This window comes from Aegilops tauschii, chromosome 3, assembly GCF_002575655.3.
Source record: "Aegilops tauschii subsp. strangulata cultivar AL8/78 chromosome 3, Aet v6.0, whole genome shotgun sequence".
NCBI lineage: Eukaryota > Viridiplantae > Streptophyta > Magnoliopsida > Poales > Poaceae > Aegilops > Aegilops tauschii.
The window spans coordinates 175,800,896-175,816,072 of NC_053037.3; the positions used below are offsets into that span (position 1 = coordinate 175,800,896).

The following is a 15,177-nucleotide window of genomic DNA, read 5'->3' on the forward strand; positions in this document are numbered from 1 at the left end:
CGGCTGCGCTCGCGGCTAGTCCTCCCGTGATCTATTTCAAACGAGAACTAAACGGGTTAGAGCAGTCCAACCTCTTGGCCCTGATGCACCTTATTAACCCGATCACCCTTCAGGACGAACCAGATACGGTCAGCTGGGCGCTTACCAGTTCGGGCAAGTTCTTGGTTAACTCTCTGTACCGTAGGCTGTGTCGAGGGACGGCACAGCAGGCGCTCGCGGGGCTATGGAAAGCGGTTGCCCTTGAAGATCAAACTCTTCATGTGGCAATTGTTTCGCGATAAGTTGCCGACTTCCTTAAATGTGGCCAAACGCAATGGGCCGGCCACTGGCCCCTGCGCGTTGTGTGGGGAGCCTGAGGACGCCAGCCATGCGTTCTTCAGATGTCCCCTTGCTAGATTTGCTTGGAGCGCGGTCCGGGCGGCGGCTGGTGTTCAGTGGGATCCCAGATCGGCCGCAGAGCTTACTCACCTTTTAGATACGATACACAGGAGTGCTAAACGGGTGATGTGGAGATGTGTCGGGGCACTTCTCTGGTCTATATGGCTTACTAGAAACAAATTTACTATTGAGGGTTGCTTCCCTTCGCATCCGGCTAACATCCTCTTCAAATGTAACCTTCTATTGCAGCAGTGGAGTCCGTTGGGGAGGCGCAGGGATACTGAGTTGACCAACACCGCTCAACAACGTTTGCTGCAAGTCTATGTGATGGCTAGGGAGCCTTGACTATGGTGATGTCCATGGTCCCTTTTGTTGCTTGACGAGCCTGCGTGCTCTGTACGGGCTATGCCCTGTAATGTCTTTGGTTTGGTTGAGCTGCGCATGGAACTTCCGATGATCCTTTGGCGCTGGCCGGATAGGCCTGTGGGGTTGTGTTATGACTTGTTTCACGCTGCCGTTGTGGCTTTATTAATTTAAAGCCGGACGCGTCCGTGCGTCTTCGTTCTAAAAAAAAAAGACGAGGCAAGGATCCATATGATGGAAATTCCCCGTATGATATAATACAAGTATAAAGCCACTCATGATTCACAACTTCGTTAATAGTATCATGATAAGCTAAACATGTCTAAATTAAACAGATGAATATCCGAATATCTAGTATTTTCGTAGAACTTTTTAATATCCGAATTCAACCAGGGTTTCCAGTTTAATTACTATTGGTACATTAGAGTTCGATTAGGATGCCCACATTAGGTTGAATTCACATGTGCGGTCAGAGCAATTCAAATGGGGCGACCCATTTCGTCTGCCGCCGTCCGTTTGGGTCGACGCGGACACAAAAGGCGGCCGAATGCGCCGACCCAAACGGACGCGCGTCCGCTTTTTGTTCGCGGCGACCCATTTCCGGCCCATTTTTGAGCCGGATTTGCGTCGGCGTGGACACGAGACGGACGCGCGCGGCCTCTCCCCTTCCCGGGCCCGCTGGTCGGTGGCACATTGCCCTCTCCCCATCCAACAGCGCACCCTCGCCCGCCTCCTTCGTCGGCCGCCGGCCAGTTCAACGTAGATAGTACCAAGGATCAACTGTTAAAAGAAAAGACGAACTACTCGCCGGGGGTGGCCGGATAATATGGATACATAGATAGTTCATAGCATAGACTGTTAAAAGAAAAGATCAACTACTCGTCGTTTTCCGACTCCGACTCGGTAATGTCCTCCTCCGACGTCTGAATGTAGGTGTCAGCATACCGCTCGTCCTGGAAGTCCCAGGAGGACGCTTTTCCTAGCTTCATTTTCAATTGAGCGGCCCGCTTCCGCGCACGCTTGTCCTCTTGATAGGCGGCTCGCTCCGTCCTCCTCACCTCCCTCTCCGTCCTCCTTTGCTTGTAGAACTGGCGCTTGTCGACGATGTCCTGCAGGAAGCGTTCGCACCACACCACCATGGCTTCCACGTCCATCTCGGCGATGGCGAGGCGAAGCTGCCGCCTCCGGTGATCACGATGATCCTTGTTGGTGAAAAGCCGCGGGAGAGGCGCGAGATCCTGGGCCCGCTGGCTCGACACGTCGGAAAAATCATCTCCCGACGAGGCCTCAGGAGGCGCCACGCCGCCGCATCGTGCGCACGGGCCGCCTCCTCTGCGGTGTCGAAGTTGCCGAGAATGAGGCGTTTCTCGCCAAACCAGATATCGGAGGAGAAAGCGCCGGAGCAGCGCTCGTGGACTCCGCGAAAATCCGAAGCGCCCAAGCGGCGCATCGACATGGTGGCGCAGAGACGGCGATGATACTGAGAGGGGGCGAGACGAGTGGGCGGCGGACAGAGTGTGGAGGGAGCGCCTTCTTAATAACGAGCGCCGGCCGCGGCGCGCCAAAACTAGCGCGAACCTTTCCCGCGCGCTGAAGCGCCAAAACCCGTGCACGCTAGGCCAATTTTTCCCCGCGCGCTGGAGCGCCAAAACCAGGACGACGACATGGCCGCTGGTATGATCTATGCACACGCGGTCATAAAATGGGTCGGCGCGTTGGGCACACTGCCGACCCAAAATCTAAAAAAGGACGGACGTCGGGCGGACGACCGACCCAAACGAACAAAAATGAACAAAAGCGTCGTCCGTTTAGGTCAGCCCGTTGGAATTACTCTGAGAAAGGAGAAACAAGGGCCATGCGTACATACTATGATACCGCTTAGGTGATGATCACCCCCTTCCGGCTGTTGGACACCACGCTCGATCGCCTTCTCTTCATCGCCCGGGGTCTTGATTTCCTGACTCATTGTCGTCTCCATGGTCGATCTAAGACTCCTCGAGATCATGCCTACCGATTCATCACTTCGTTCCTTACCGTGGCTTGCATCGATCTCTGCATTATTAGAATCACATAATACAAATCTAATAGTCCTACTAAACCATCGACAACTAATACGAGACGGAGGGAATAGATAGGTAGTGACGACAAGAATTAAAAGTCCAGTAGCAAGTTCTACTTACGCATCTCCATCTGGATCACCTTGGTCGGTTCCTCAATCTTGCACGACACCACAGAGAAGAAGGCGGCCAGGGAGAGCAGTATAGCGAAGAACATTGCGTGCCATGCCCTCGGTCCGGCCGGCATAAGGCGGCCAAATTCGATTCTTGGTGCACGCAAGGATACGCAAGCGGCGGCGATGGACTCGAACATGGCCTGCGACGCCCGCCGTTATCGTATGATTATGGGATTGCAGGATGTATTGCTAGTCATGCATAGGCACATATATATGAGTATAAAGATGGGTCACGGACCTCAACTATACAGGAACTAGGAGGCTGACCCAATACACAATTTATACAGATCATATATACTCAACACCCCCGCAGTCGAAGCGGCACCGCAGCTGACGCAAAGACTGGACCCGAACTCCTCAAACGACGCCGTAGGCAAGCCCTTGGTCATGATATCGGCAAATTGTTGGGAAGTAGGGACGTGTAAAACACGTATATGCCCAAGGGCCACCTATTCCCGAACAAAATGAATATCCAACTCAATATGCTTTGTCCGTCGATGATGCACCGGGTTAGCGGAAAGGTAGACCACCGAGACGTTGTCGCAGTAGACCACCGTGACATGGTCAACAGGACAAGAGAGCTCCTGAAGCAGCTGGCGAAGCCACGAACACTCGGCGACGGCGTTGGCCACCACACGATACTCAGCCTCAGCACTAGAACGAGAGACCGTAGGCTGCCGCTTGGACGACCAAGAGATAAGAGAGGGTCCAAGGTAGACACAATACCCTGAAGTAGAACGACGAGTGTCAGGCTGCCCAGTCTGCATCGGAGTAGGCGGTGAGGGCAGTGTCGGCGGAGGCGTGAAGCGTGACGCCAAGATCCATAGTACCACAGATATAGCGGAGAATCCGCTTGACGGCAGCCCAGTGCATGTCTCGAGGAGTATGCATATGAAGACACACCTGCTGCACGGCATACTGGATCTCCGGTCGAGTCAGAGTGAGGTACTGAAGAGCACCAACGATAGACCGATAGAAAGCAGCATCCGAAGCAGGCGAACCATCCGTGGCAGAAAGCTTGGCCTTCGTATCAACAGGCGTAGCGGCGGGCTTGCCGTTAAGCATGCCGGCGCGCTCCAGGAGCTCGTGAGCGTACTTCCGCTGGTGAAGGAAGAAGCCATCCGGACGATGCACCACCTCGACACCGAGGAAGTAGTGTAAAGGACCCAAGTCCTTGATGGCGAACTCAGCGCGAAGGCGAGCCGTGAGCTGACTGAGGAGACCAGCCATACATGCCGTCAGGATGATGTCGTCGACATAGAGCAGCAAGTAGGCCGTGTCAGAGTCTTGATGATAGACGAAGAGCGAGGCGTCCGAGCGGGTAGAGCGGAACCCAAGCTGGTGAAGAAACGCCGCGATGCGCTGGTACCAAGCGCGCAGAGCCTGCTTGAGTCCGTACAAGGACCGCGAAAGCAGGCACACGTGGTCGGGAAGCATCGGGTCAACAAACCCGGTGGGCTGCTCGCAGAAGACCTGCTCCTCAAGGTGACCATGAAGGAAGGCGTTGGAGACGTCCATCTGATGCACCGGCCAAGCACGGGAGACCGCAAGGTGGAGAACCGTGCGTATCGTACCGGGCTTGACGACCGGAGCGAAGGTGTCGGTGAAGTCGATGCCAGCACGCTGTCCGAAGCCACGAACGACCCAACGCGCTTTATAGCGATCAAGGGTACCATCAGGACGGAGCTTGTGTTTAAAAACCCACTTCCCGGTAATCACATTGGTGTGCCGGGGACGGGGAACAAGCTGCCACGTCCGGTTACGCAGCAAGGCGTCAAACTCCTCTTGCATCGGAGCCATCCAGAGCAGGTCACGAAGAGCGGCTCGAAGGGAGGACGGCAAAGGCGACGGCTTAGAGGTGGACACCGCATGGACGTAGTCATCTGAGGCGTAGCGCGAGCTCGGGCGTAAAATGCCCGTACGGGCACGGGTGACCGGACCGGCCACAGGCGCGGGGGGCGCCGGGGGCGCCGAGGGCGCCTGGGGCGCCTGGGGCACCGGGGGAGCCGGGGGCGCCGAGGGTGCCAGTGCCGTGGCTGTAGGAGGCGCCGCATGTGGGGGGGCGCACCTCAAAGCCAGGGGCGGGCCAAGAGAGGCGCGCGAGCGCCCTGGGAGAGGCGTCGAGGAGCCCGCGTCACCGGTGGCGAGAGGAACAGCCGGGGGTACCTGCTGAAACGGAAACACATGCTCATCAAAGTAAACGTGCCGGGAAGTGAACACACGGTGGGAGACGGGATCATAGCACCGATATCCCTTGGAGTTAGAGGGGTAGCCGAGGAAGATGCAAGCGACGGATCGTGGTGCGAGCTTTTGAGAAGCAGTGTCGGCAGTGCTGGGATAGCAAAGGCACCCAAAGATACGCAAGTCGTCGTAAGACGGGGGCGTACCAAAGAGAAGATGGTGAGGTGCGTAGTTCCACCGTGGGCGGCAGGGTCTAAGGTTAAGAAGAAGTGATGCAGTGGCGAGTGCGTCCGGCCAGAAACGAGGCGGCACTTTGGCATGAAACAGGAGCGTGCGAAGCAGTCATTCAGAGTGCGAAGGACGCGTTCGGCTCGACCGTTCTGCTGTGAAGTGTATGGGCATGTGAGGCGGAAAACTGTGCCATGATGCGACAAAAAGGTGCGGAAAGCGAGATTGTCGAACTCTTTTCCATTGTCCGTCTGAAACGCAAGGATGGGACACCCAAACTGCGTGCGGACTTAGGAGTAAAAAGCCGTCAAGAGGAGAGTGCATCCGACTTTCTGCGCAAAGGAAAAGTCCACACATAATGAGAATAATCATCAAGAATGACCAGATAATATAAATAACCCGAATTACTAGGAACTGGAGAGGTCCACACATCGCTATGAATCAACTGAAAAGGAAAAAAAGCAATGGTGGTGGAATTATTAAACGGCGGACGAACATGTTTGCCGACTCGACAGGCATGACAAGTGTGATCCTCCATCTTATTACAACTGAAACTGAAACTCCTAAGAATATGACGAAGTGTGACGGGGTTGGGATGACCCAAGCAAGCATGCCAGAGATCGACGCCAACAGAGAGAGCGACCGGTGCGGTGGTGGTGGAGGAAGATGGATGCACCGGATAGAGCTCGTCGGGGCTGTCACATCGGTGGAGCACCATCCTGGTTCGAGCGTCCTTGACACAAAAACCAATGCCGTCAAATTCAACAGTAACAGGATTTTCACGAGTGAAACATTTAACAGAAACAAGGTTCTTAATAAGGTTAGGAGACACAAGTATGTTAGACAAAGATAAAGGTGTAGAATTAGAAGGAAAAGAAGCGTGCCCGACATGTGTGATGGGAAGTGTGGAACCGTCGCCGACAATGATGCGGCGATCGGTGGAGACAGGAGTGAAGGAGCCAAGGTTACCAGGATGAGCAAACATGTGAGCCGTTGCACCGGTGTCCATGTACCAATCACCGCCTCCAGTGTAGGTGTTCGGCGTAGGCGCAGTGTGCAGCGCGGCGAGGAGCGCCGGATCCCAGGGTGCCGGTGGCAGGGCCAGCATGGGCGGCGACGGGGCCGCAGGGAGACCGTAGGCGCCGCTCAGCTGCGGCGGTGGGTATCCTCCGTATGGCTGCGGAGCCGCGTAGTACGCCTGGTGCGCCGGCGGGCGTGGCACGGGAAGGGTCGATGCAGGGGCCCGTGGAACCGGCATGGTGTAGGCATGGACAACGCCGGTCCACGGGTTGTAGCCGGAGGCCCACGGAGGAGGCGCCTGGAACTGCTGTGGCTGCTGCTGCTGCTGACGGGGCGTACCAGTGCCCTGCGGCTGCTGCTGCTGACCGCCACGACGGCCCCCACCACGCCGGCCCCCACGGCGCCGTTCGGCGGGAGGGGCGGGCGGGCCATAGGGCAGCGGAAGCAGCCCCGGCTGCTGGGGAGCCGGGGGAGGCGCCGGGTAGTGCTGCGCCGGGGGCGCGGCTGGGGCGGCGGGAGGCGCCGAAGACCCGCCACGGGCGGTGCCGGCGGTGAGCGCGGTGTGAATAGCCCGCGCCTTTACCTGCTTCATCCGTCGCTCCTCCAAGCGGATGTACGCAACGAACTTGGCGAAGGACGGGTTGGGGATGAGGCTGAGATTCCCCGCGGCGTTGCCGAAGTCCTCGTTGAGCCCGGCGGTGAGTGTGCTGAGGAGGAGGTCATCATCGATCTTCGCGTCAATATCGCGAAGCTCGTCAGCGAGAGTCTTCAGGCGGCGACAATAGTCGTCGAGGGAGGTGTTGTCCTGATGACACCCAAAGAACTCTTGCTGCAGAAAAACACGACGCTGGAGCTGGTTGTCGGTGAAGAGCCCGTTCAGCTTGGTCCACACGGCGCAGGCATCATCACCGTCCGTCACGACCGTGTGGAAGAGGTCGGGCGTGATGGTGAGAAAAAACCAGCGGATGATCGTGGTGTCGATGGTGGACCAGTCATGAAACTCGGGGACGAGGCTGGAGTCGACGGTGCCGTCCACGTGATCGATGAGGTGATACTTCCGGAGCACGAGGGAAAAATAAGTCTTCCACGTGTAATAGGAGGAGTCCGCCTGCGAGAGACGAACCGGCACCCGCTCGAAGATGTTGAGGTTGCGGATGGCGTTGACGTCGGGAGGGTTGGCGTCGGCGAATGGGTTGGAGTTGGTGGTGGCGGACGAGGTGACGGATGACATGATGACAACGGGGTGAGGCAGCTCGGGTCGGGGCGGCTAGGGTTTGATGGTGACAGGGAGCGGCGGCAGCGAGCGCGGGAAGCGCGGGCGGCGGTGGCTGGAAAGATGAGTGGCGGCGGCTAGCAGAAGCCGGCGAGTTGGCTGCATGGGCAAGCGGAGCTGGCACGCGAGCGAGCGGAGCTGGCGCGCGGGGCTGGAGCTGGAGAGGCGCGAGCGGCGGGTGGTCGCGTGCGCGCGAGCTGGAGAGGCGCGAGCTGCGGACGGTTGCGTACGCGAAGCTGGCGCGCGGGGCTAGCGGCGGCTGTAGCGTGCGGGGTTGGCGACGCGGGTGAGGCGCGTGCGCGAGGTGGGTAGCGCGCAGGGAACGAGCGGCGGCCGACGCGGTAGACGCGCGGGCGGCGGCAGCAGCTGAAGACTAGGGTTGAAAACTTAAAACTGATACCATGTATGATTATGGGATTGCCCGATGTATTGCTAGTCATGTATAGGCACGTATATATAAAGGTGGGTTACGGACCTCAACTATACAGAAACTAGGAGGCAGACCCAACTATACAGAAACTAGGAGGCAGGCCCAATACACAATATACACAGATCATATATACTCAACTGTTATGCCCTAACTAGTCACGGGGCGATTAGAAAACGGGCTTTGAGTTTAATATCCCAAACCTTAAGCTTCCTGTACGTGTACGGATAGAAGTGCACTTTCTTTTCAGGAACGGACTCGCGCACGATCGTTGGGCGGATAAATATGATCCTCGTGCAAAGTGAAAAATTGCGCTGGTACCCGCAAATCTTCAGTCCTCCGCTCAGATCTCAAGATTCGTGCGAACATTTCGTGTATAACCTGATATCTACTCCTCTGTTTCAAAATAGTACAAAGTTGATTAACTTTGTACTAATATAGTACAAAGTTGAGTCATCTATTTTGAAACGGAGGAAGTATTTCGCTAGTATTATACTTAGTCTGTTCCATAATGTAATTTTTTGAAAAGTCAAACTTTGACCAAATTTTTAGAGATAACTATTATATCTTTTTTTTAAGAAAAGATAACTATTAAATCTAGGACGTCAATATCTGCACGGTCTGGGGACCTCCTAGACCGAACAAATTGTTCGCGCTTGATGGGGGTGGGGATCGAACGATTCCGTTTGGTGGGAAAGAAGGCCTAGCACGAACGCCCCGGACCCTCGTGAAGATCATCCCTGACTGCAGAAAAACACGTCCCAATAAAAAGATTATTTTTGCCATGGCAACCAAAAAATGTGGCACCTAAGCAAAAAAGGAGCCATGCACTGTTCAATGGCAAAAAAGAACACACATATTTAAATTTGCATATCTCTAACACATGGCAAAAAAGACAAACATAGTGGATTGACATAGCAATTTGCCATGGCAACAAAAAAATGTGGCACCTAAGCAGGAAAGAAGACATGCACTGTTCAATTGCAAAAAAACATATATTCAAATTTGCATATCTCTAATACATGGCAAAAATAGACAAACATAGTGAATTGACATAGCAATTTGCCATGGCAAAAAAATGTAGTAGGACAAAAGCTAGCATAGCAACTTTTGCTAAAACAAAAATGCCATCGTATATCAAAAAGTCGTAGCAATTCTACCATGGCAACTACTCAGGATTTTGCCATGGCAAGTACGCATAGCAAAATTATGTTGAATGGCAACTGTACATACCAATTCTGCCATGGCACCTACTACAACATTTTCGATGGGAACTATTCCATAATTTTGCAAGTGAGTTAAAGAGTCGGAGAGATTTATATATGAATCTCAGTTACGTGTATGTGCAAAAATGAAGAGAATGAAACTGAAGAAAAAAGATGGGAAGGGGTTGAGCCAATTGCTAGCTGCAATGAAGGAAGCCATCGTTGGGACCTGGTGCAAATCATCGCCATGGGTGGTCGAGATTGTGCTGGGGTCACCATCCTCGTCCGACGACACCTGGTTTTGCCATGGGAATGTAGGTAATTTTTGCATGGCAAAAATGTTCAAAATTTCCATGGCAAATTTAATAGTAAAATTTGTCATGGAAAAAAGGTAAAGAATTTGCCAGGGCATTATAGGTAAAATTGTCGTGTCAATATAGAAATTTTTTCCATGGCAACCAAAAAATGTGGCACCTAAGCAGAAAAGAAAGACATGCACCGTTCAATGGCAAAAAGGAGTGAAACTTGCCATGGATGTAAAGTAGACTTTGCCATGGCAACTTAAAGTGAAAACTCGCATAAACCGTAAAGTGAATTTTCCATGGCAAGAAGAAGTATAAATTGCCATGAGTGTTTGAATTAAAATTGCCATGAATGCTAACGTAAATTTTGCCATGCATGTGAAAGAAAAATTGCCATGGTAATGAAGGTAATGTTTGTCATGGAAAATAAGGAAAAACTTGGCATGGCAAAAAAAGTACAATTTCACATACCAAATTAAGGTAGAATTGCCATGGCGAAATAAGTAAAATTTGCCATGCAACAAAGTAAAATTTGTTGTGTTCTTAAAATTGCAAAATGTTATGATGATCAAATCGCCATGGTCAAAAACATATTAAAATGTTATTTTTTAATGTTGAGATTGCAATGCTGCAACAACCGCTGCTTGTCTTTCATTTTCAATTAAATCTCCTCCACATCTTGAGTGGAATACTTACCTCTAGTTTCTTTTGGTATCTCCTTGCTGATTGCATTAATCATTTCTGTATGTTTCTCATTCTGAACAATACCAATAATAACATGAGTACTAACTCCATGAGGTGGGGCAAGTGTATCCAACAAGAATCCTTTACTAGAGATAATCTTCTTGAGGAGATTTGTATTGATCTACTTTTTCTTGTTCTGACTGCGATATTTCTATGGCATTCAAATTAGATTCCGCGGTAGGTAGTACAAAAAATTTGACTACTAAAGGAGAAGGGTTTGCATTCAACTCACCAGACGGCGCACTTTGTGGAGGGACATTGTCAGAAATATCTATATCATTAGATACATCTGTTTCCTTGGGAATTGGAGTTGTATCATTGATTCTCGACTGTTTCGCAATTGTTTCTTTGAACGACATGGTACTAACGACCTATTGTACAATAGGTTCTCCAACCGAAAATGTAGCCTCTCATAGAGAAACGACATGTTGAACTGCATCAACACAATTCGTACTTCCCATGTTGCTTGTGGTAATAACATCAGTGAAAGCCTTTCTTAAGTCATCTTCCTTAGCTGATTCCATTACTCTTGTAGAGTGTCATTATTCTTGGTCTGAATGCATGCAGAATCCTTGGACATTTCATCAAGACTCTTTCTGATCTTGATCACCTGTGTTTGGCTTCTCATTACTAGTCATCGTACTAGCTACCAATGTACAAGCAGTACCCACATTGTTCATCTTTTCACTATAATGTATTCCACTAGGAACATAGGAATTCTCAATGTCAACAATAGAAGTGGAATCGGAAACAACCAAGTCATCTTCCATTGGAATTTTGTCATCTGACATAACAGTAACAAACGCGCTAGGTCTATTCGTTGGAATGGCATCTTGACATGCATCTTTATCAATAGCAATGTGTCGCATCTATGTTGTAGTGTCAACACTAGTAACAGACATACTAGGCCTCTGGATTGGATTGACCTCTTGAACAACTTCTTTTTCAGAAACAATATCTGTTGGAGCATCAATATATTGAGGTATTCGAATTTTATATATTTAACACATGTGTGGCACATAACACCGTTCTGACATTTTTTACACTAAGGTTGTCATCCGAAAAAATTCCCCAAAAAATTAAAACCTGCCATCCAAACAGAAAGTTGTCATGCTTCACAATTAAAGTTGCCATCCTCTTGTAACTAAACTTGCCATCAACGTCAGAGCGGAATTGCTTGGTGTCACACGTGTGGCACTTACCAGGGTCCTAAAATACAAGTCAAAATAGGCAATACAATTTTAAACATGAAACCTCATTTGAACGAGACGACTCCAAGATAAGGGAGTTTTAAACTAAAGATAAAAGCAATCATGAACCAAATTTAAAATTAAACATCTTGATTGAATTAGAGAACTCCTTTTGAAATTGTTGAACTGGAAAACCAAAAACCAAAAAAAAAATGAATATCTCAATTGCATGGGTCAGCTCCAAAATTAGAGAGTGTCGCGAATTAAAAGATTTCTTTCTTGGAAAAATGGGAGAAGAAAATAATCGGACTATCGAAGAGCGTTCCACCAGATACATAGGACAGCTGTTCCATTCCCTCCCTACACCGTTGAGGGAGAAACCCTCTCCCCACGGAATATCCAGCCGCCGGAAACCATGGCGACCGCCATGGCGGCGTTTGCCTTCATCTCCCTCCTGCTTGCCGGGGCTGTGCAGGCAGGCGCGGAGTCTTGCAAAGGATTTAACTACTCAGGGACGGTCTACCTCGGCCACTACAGCCATCGACTATATGCCCCATGGATGCCGAAGGTACGCTCTGCGCTGGAGGACGAGAATGGAGGACCGCGTTCGCGGCGGACCTGCCTTGGCCAGCCCCCTACACCACCACCTTCGCCGATGCAAAGCTCTTTGTCATCGCCGTCAACGCCACCCCCTCCTTCTCCTGCAGCATGCTGCCCGTCTTTGTCTGATCCGCCACCAAGGGCTCCGTCTGCTCCGCCAACCAACAGCTTCCCCCCATCCGCATTGTCGACCCCTTCGCCGCCGCCTCCGTCAGGCTCGCCGCCGACTCCTCCTCCTTCACCTCCGCCTCCTCCTCCATCAGGCTCGCCGCTGACGCCTCCACCTCCACCTCCTCCGCCGCCGTCAGGGCCACCAACCCCAACCCAGTCGCCTCCCTCTGGGTCACCGCCCTGATGACCCACAAGTGTAGTGGATCTACCGTAGTCCTTTTGATAAGTAAGAGTGTCGAACCCAACGAGGAGCAGAAGGAAATGACAAGCGGTTTTCAGTAAGATATTCTCTACAAGCACTGAAATTATCGGTAACAGATAGTTTTGTGATAAGGTAATTTGTAACAGGCAACAAGTAATGAAAGTAAATAAGGTGCAGCAAGATGGCCCAATCCTTTTTGTAGCAAAGGACAAGCCTGGACAAACTCTTATATGAAGGAAAACGCTCCCGAGGACACATGGGAATTATCGTCAAGCTAGTTTTCATCACACTCATATGATTCGCGTTCGTTACTTTGATAATTTGATATGTGGGTGGACCGGTGCTTGGGTACTGCCCTTCCTTGGACAAGCATCCCACTTATGATTAACCCCTATTGCAAGCATCCGCAACTACAAAAGAAGTATTAAGGTAAACCTAACCATAGCATGAAACATATGGATCCAAATCAGCCCCTTACGAAGCAACGCATAAACTAGGGTTTAAGCTTCTGTCACTCTAGCAACCCATCATCTACTTATTACTTCCCAATGCCTTCCTCTAGGCCCAAACAATGGTGAAGTGTCATGTAGTCGACGTTCACATAACACCACTAGAGGAAAGACAACATACATCTCATCAAAATATCGAACGAATACCAAATTCACATGACTACTTATAGCAAGACTTCTCTCATGTCCTCAAGAACAAACGTAACTACTCACAAATCATATTTATGTTCATAATTAGAGGGGTATTAATATGCATAAAGGATCTGAACATATGATCTTCCACCGAATAAACCAACTAGCATCAACTACAAGGAGTAATCAACACTACTAGTAACCCACAGGTACCAATATGAGGTTTTGAGACAAAGATTGGATACAAGAGATGAACTAGGGTTTGAGATGAGATGGCGCTGTTGAAGATGTTGATGGAGATTGACCCCCTCCCGCTGACAGGATCGATGGTGATGATTTCCCCCTCCCGGAGGGATGTTTCCCCGGCAGAACAGCTCCGCTGGAGCCCTAGATTGGTTTCGCCAGGTTCTGCCTCGAGACGGCGGCGCTTCGTCCCGAAGGCTTCCTTATGATTTTTTCAGGGTAAAAGACTTCATATAGCAGAAGATGGGCACCGAAGGCCTGCCAGGGGGCCCATGAGGCAGGGGGCGCGTCCAAGGGGTAGGGCGCGCCCCCACCCTCGTGGATGGTGGGTGGCCCCCCTCTGGTTGATTCTTTCAACAATATTTTTTATTAATTCAAAAAACTGCCTCTGTGAAGTTTTAGGACTTCTGGAGCTGTTCAGAATAGGTCTATAATATTTGCTCCTTTTCCAGCCCAGAATTCCAGCTGCCGGCATTCTCCCTCTTCATGTAAACCTTGTAAAATAAGAGAGAATAGGCATAAGTATTGTGACATAATGTGTAATAACAGCCGATAATGCAATAAATATCGATATAAAAGCATGATGCAAAATGGACGTATCAACTCCCCCAAGCTTAGACCTCGCTTGTCCTCAAGCGAAAGCCGATAACGAAAAATTTGTCCACATGTTTAGAGATAGAGGTGTCTATAGAATAAAATACGGACATGAGGGCATCATGATCATTCTTATAACAGAAATATATATAAATATTGTCATATGATTTCTTGTGCTCAAATAATAATCTATTCACAATGTAAAGTATGAATCAGAAACACCATTGAGAACTAACATACTATAATCTCAGTCATTGAAGCAATTGCAATTTATCATAACATCAGAAAGAGTCAATATAAGAGCTTTTCAGCAAGTGCACATACTCAACTATCATTTAGTCTTTCACAATTGCTGACACTCACGCAATACCAATGGTTATGGAGTTTTAATCGGACACAGAGAAAGATAGGGGCTTATAGTGTTGCCTCCCAACCTTTTACCTCAAGGATAATGTCAACAATAATAGTTCATGCTAACTTACATCCAATTGGATATATATATCAAGATCTTTCCAACACAATGTGCTTGCCAAAGGATAAAATGTAAAAAGGAAAGGTGAAGATCACCATGACTCTTGTATAAGGTATGAGACAAGAATAAAAGATAGTGAAAGTGCAATCATGCCCTTAATCATATTTTGATGTTGATGACAATATGCATATATGGGACTAATCATGTTTATCAAGTATATCTCAGGATTACGTCTCAAAGGCTGTGTGTGGATCATGACTAGGGACAAATGCATATAACTCAAGATTGGAGATACAAGACGTTAGCCTTGGCTTTGTTTACTATTTGTTCTTGAGTATAGGGATCCCGCACTATTAAGAGGGGATCGTTGGATCTAGTGAAAGATTTGCTCAAACCCACCAACTCCAGTTTGTCTCTGGACGTCCGGTACTCAACGGACGTCCGATCCCTCTCAGCTGTCCGGACGTCCGGCTCTCTACGGCCGTCCGGTGATTCTCTTACAGAACAATGTTTATGGATTTCCGAGCTCCTCCGGACGTCCGGTCTCCGGATGACCCGCACGTCTCGGACGTCCGGTGTTTCTTCCACAGAACAATATTTACGGATTTCCGAGCCTCTCCGGACGTCCGGTCTCCGGACGACCGGCACGTCTCGGACGTCCGACTGCTGTGTGCTGGTTCGTGGCTTATGAATTCCCAGCGGCCGGACGA

General features: G+C 50.3%; 1 protein-coding gene across 1 annotated transcript; it reads right to left on the reverse strand.

Annotated features, from left to right (window-relative positions):
* Window positions 1-3,721: 3,721 nt before the first annotated feature.
* LOC141042815 (uncharacterized) lies at window positions 3,722-7,634 on the reverse strand. The gene is made up of 2 exons (XM_073511711.1): window positions 6,060-7,634; window positions 3,722-5,140 (listed from the first exon to the last, which is right to left on the reverse strand). Exons 1-2 carry the CDS (start codon window positions 7,632-7,634, stop codon window positions 3,722-3,724), a joined length of 2,994 nt encoding a protein of 997 aa, XP_073367812.1.
* Window positions 7,635-15,177: the final 7,543 nt, after the last annotated feature.

What these genes read in the sequence shown, in the direction of transcription:
- LOC141042815 (XM_073511711.1), bottom strand. Translation starts at nt 7,634, where the DNA reads ATGTCATCCGTCACCTCGTCCGCCACCACCAACTCCAACCCATTCGCC. An exon ending in GCCCCGACGAGCTCTATCCG is followed by an intron (nt 5,141 to 6,059) that starts GTGCATCCATCT and finishes CCGTTTCAGCAG; the next exon opens with GTACCCCCGGCTGTTCCTCT.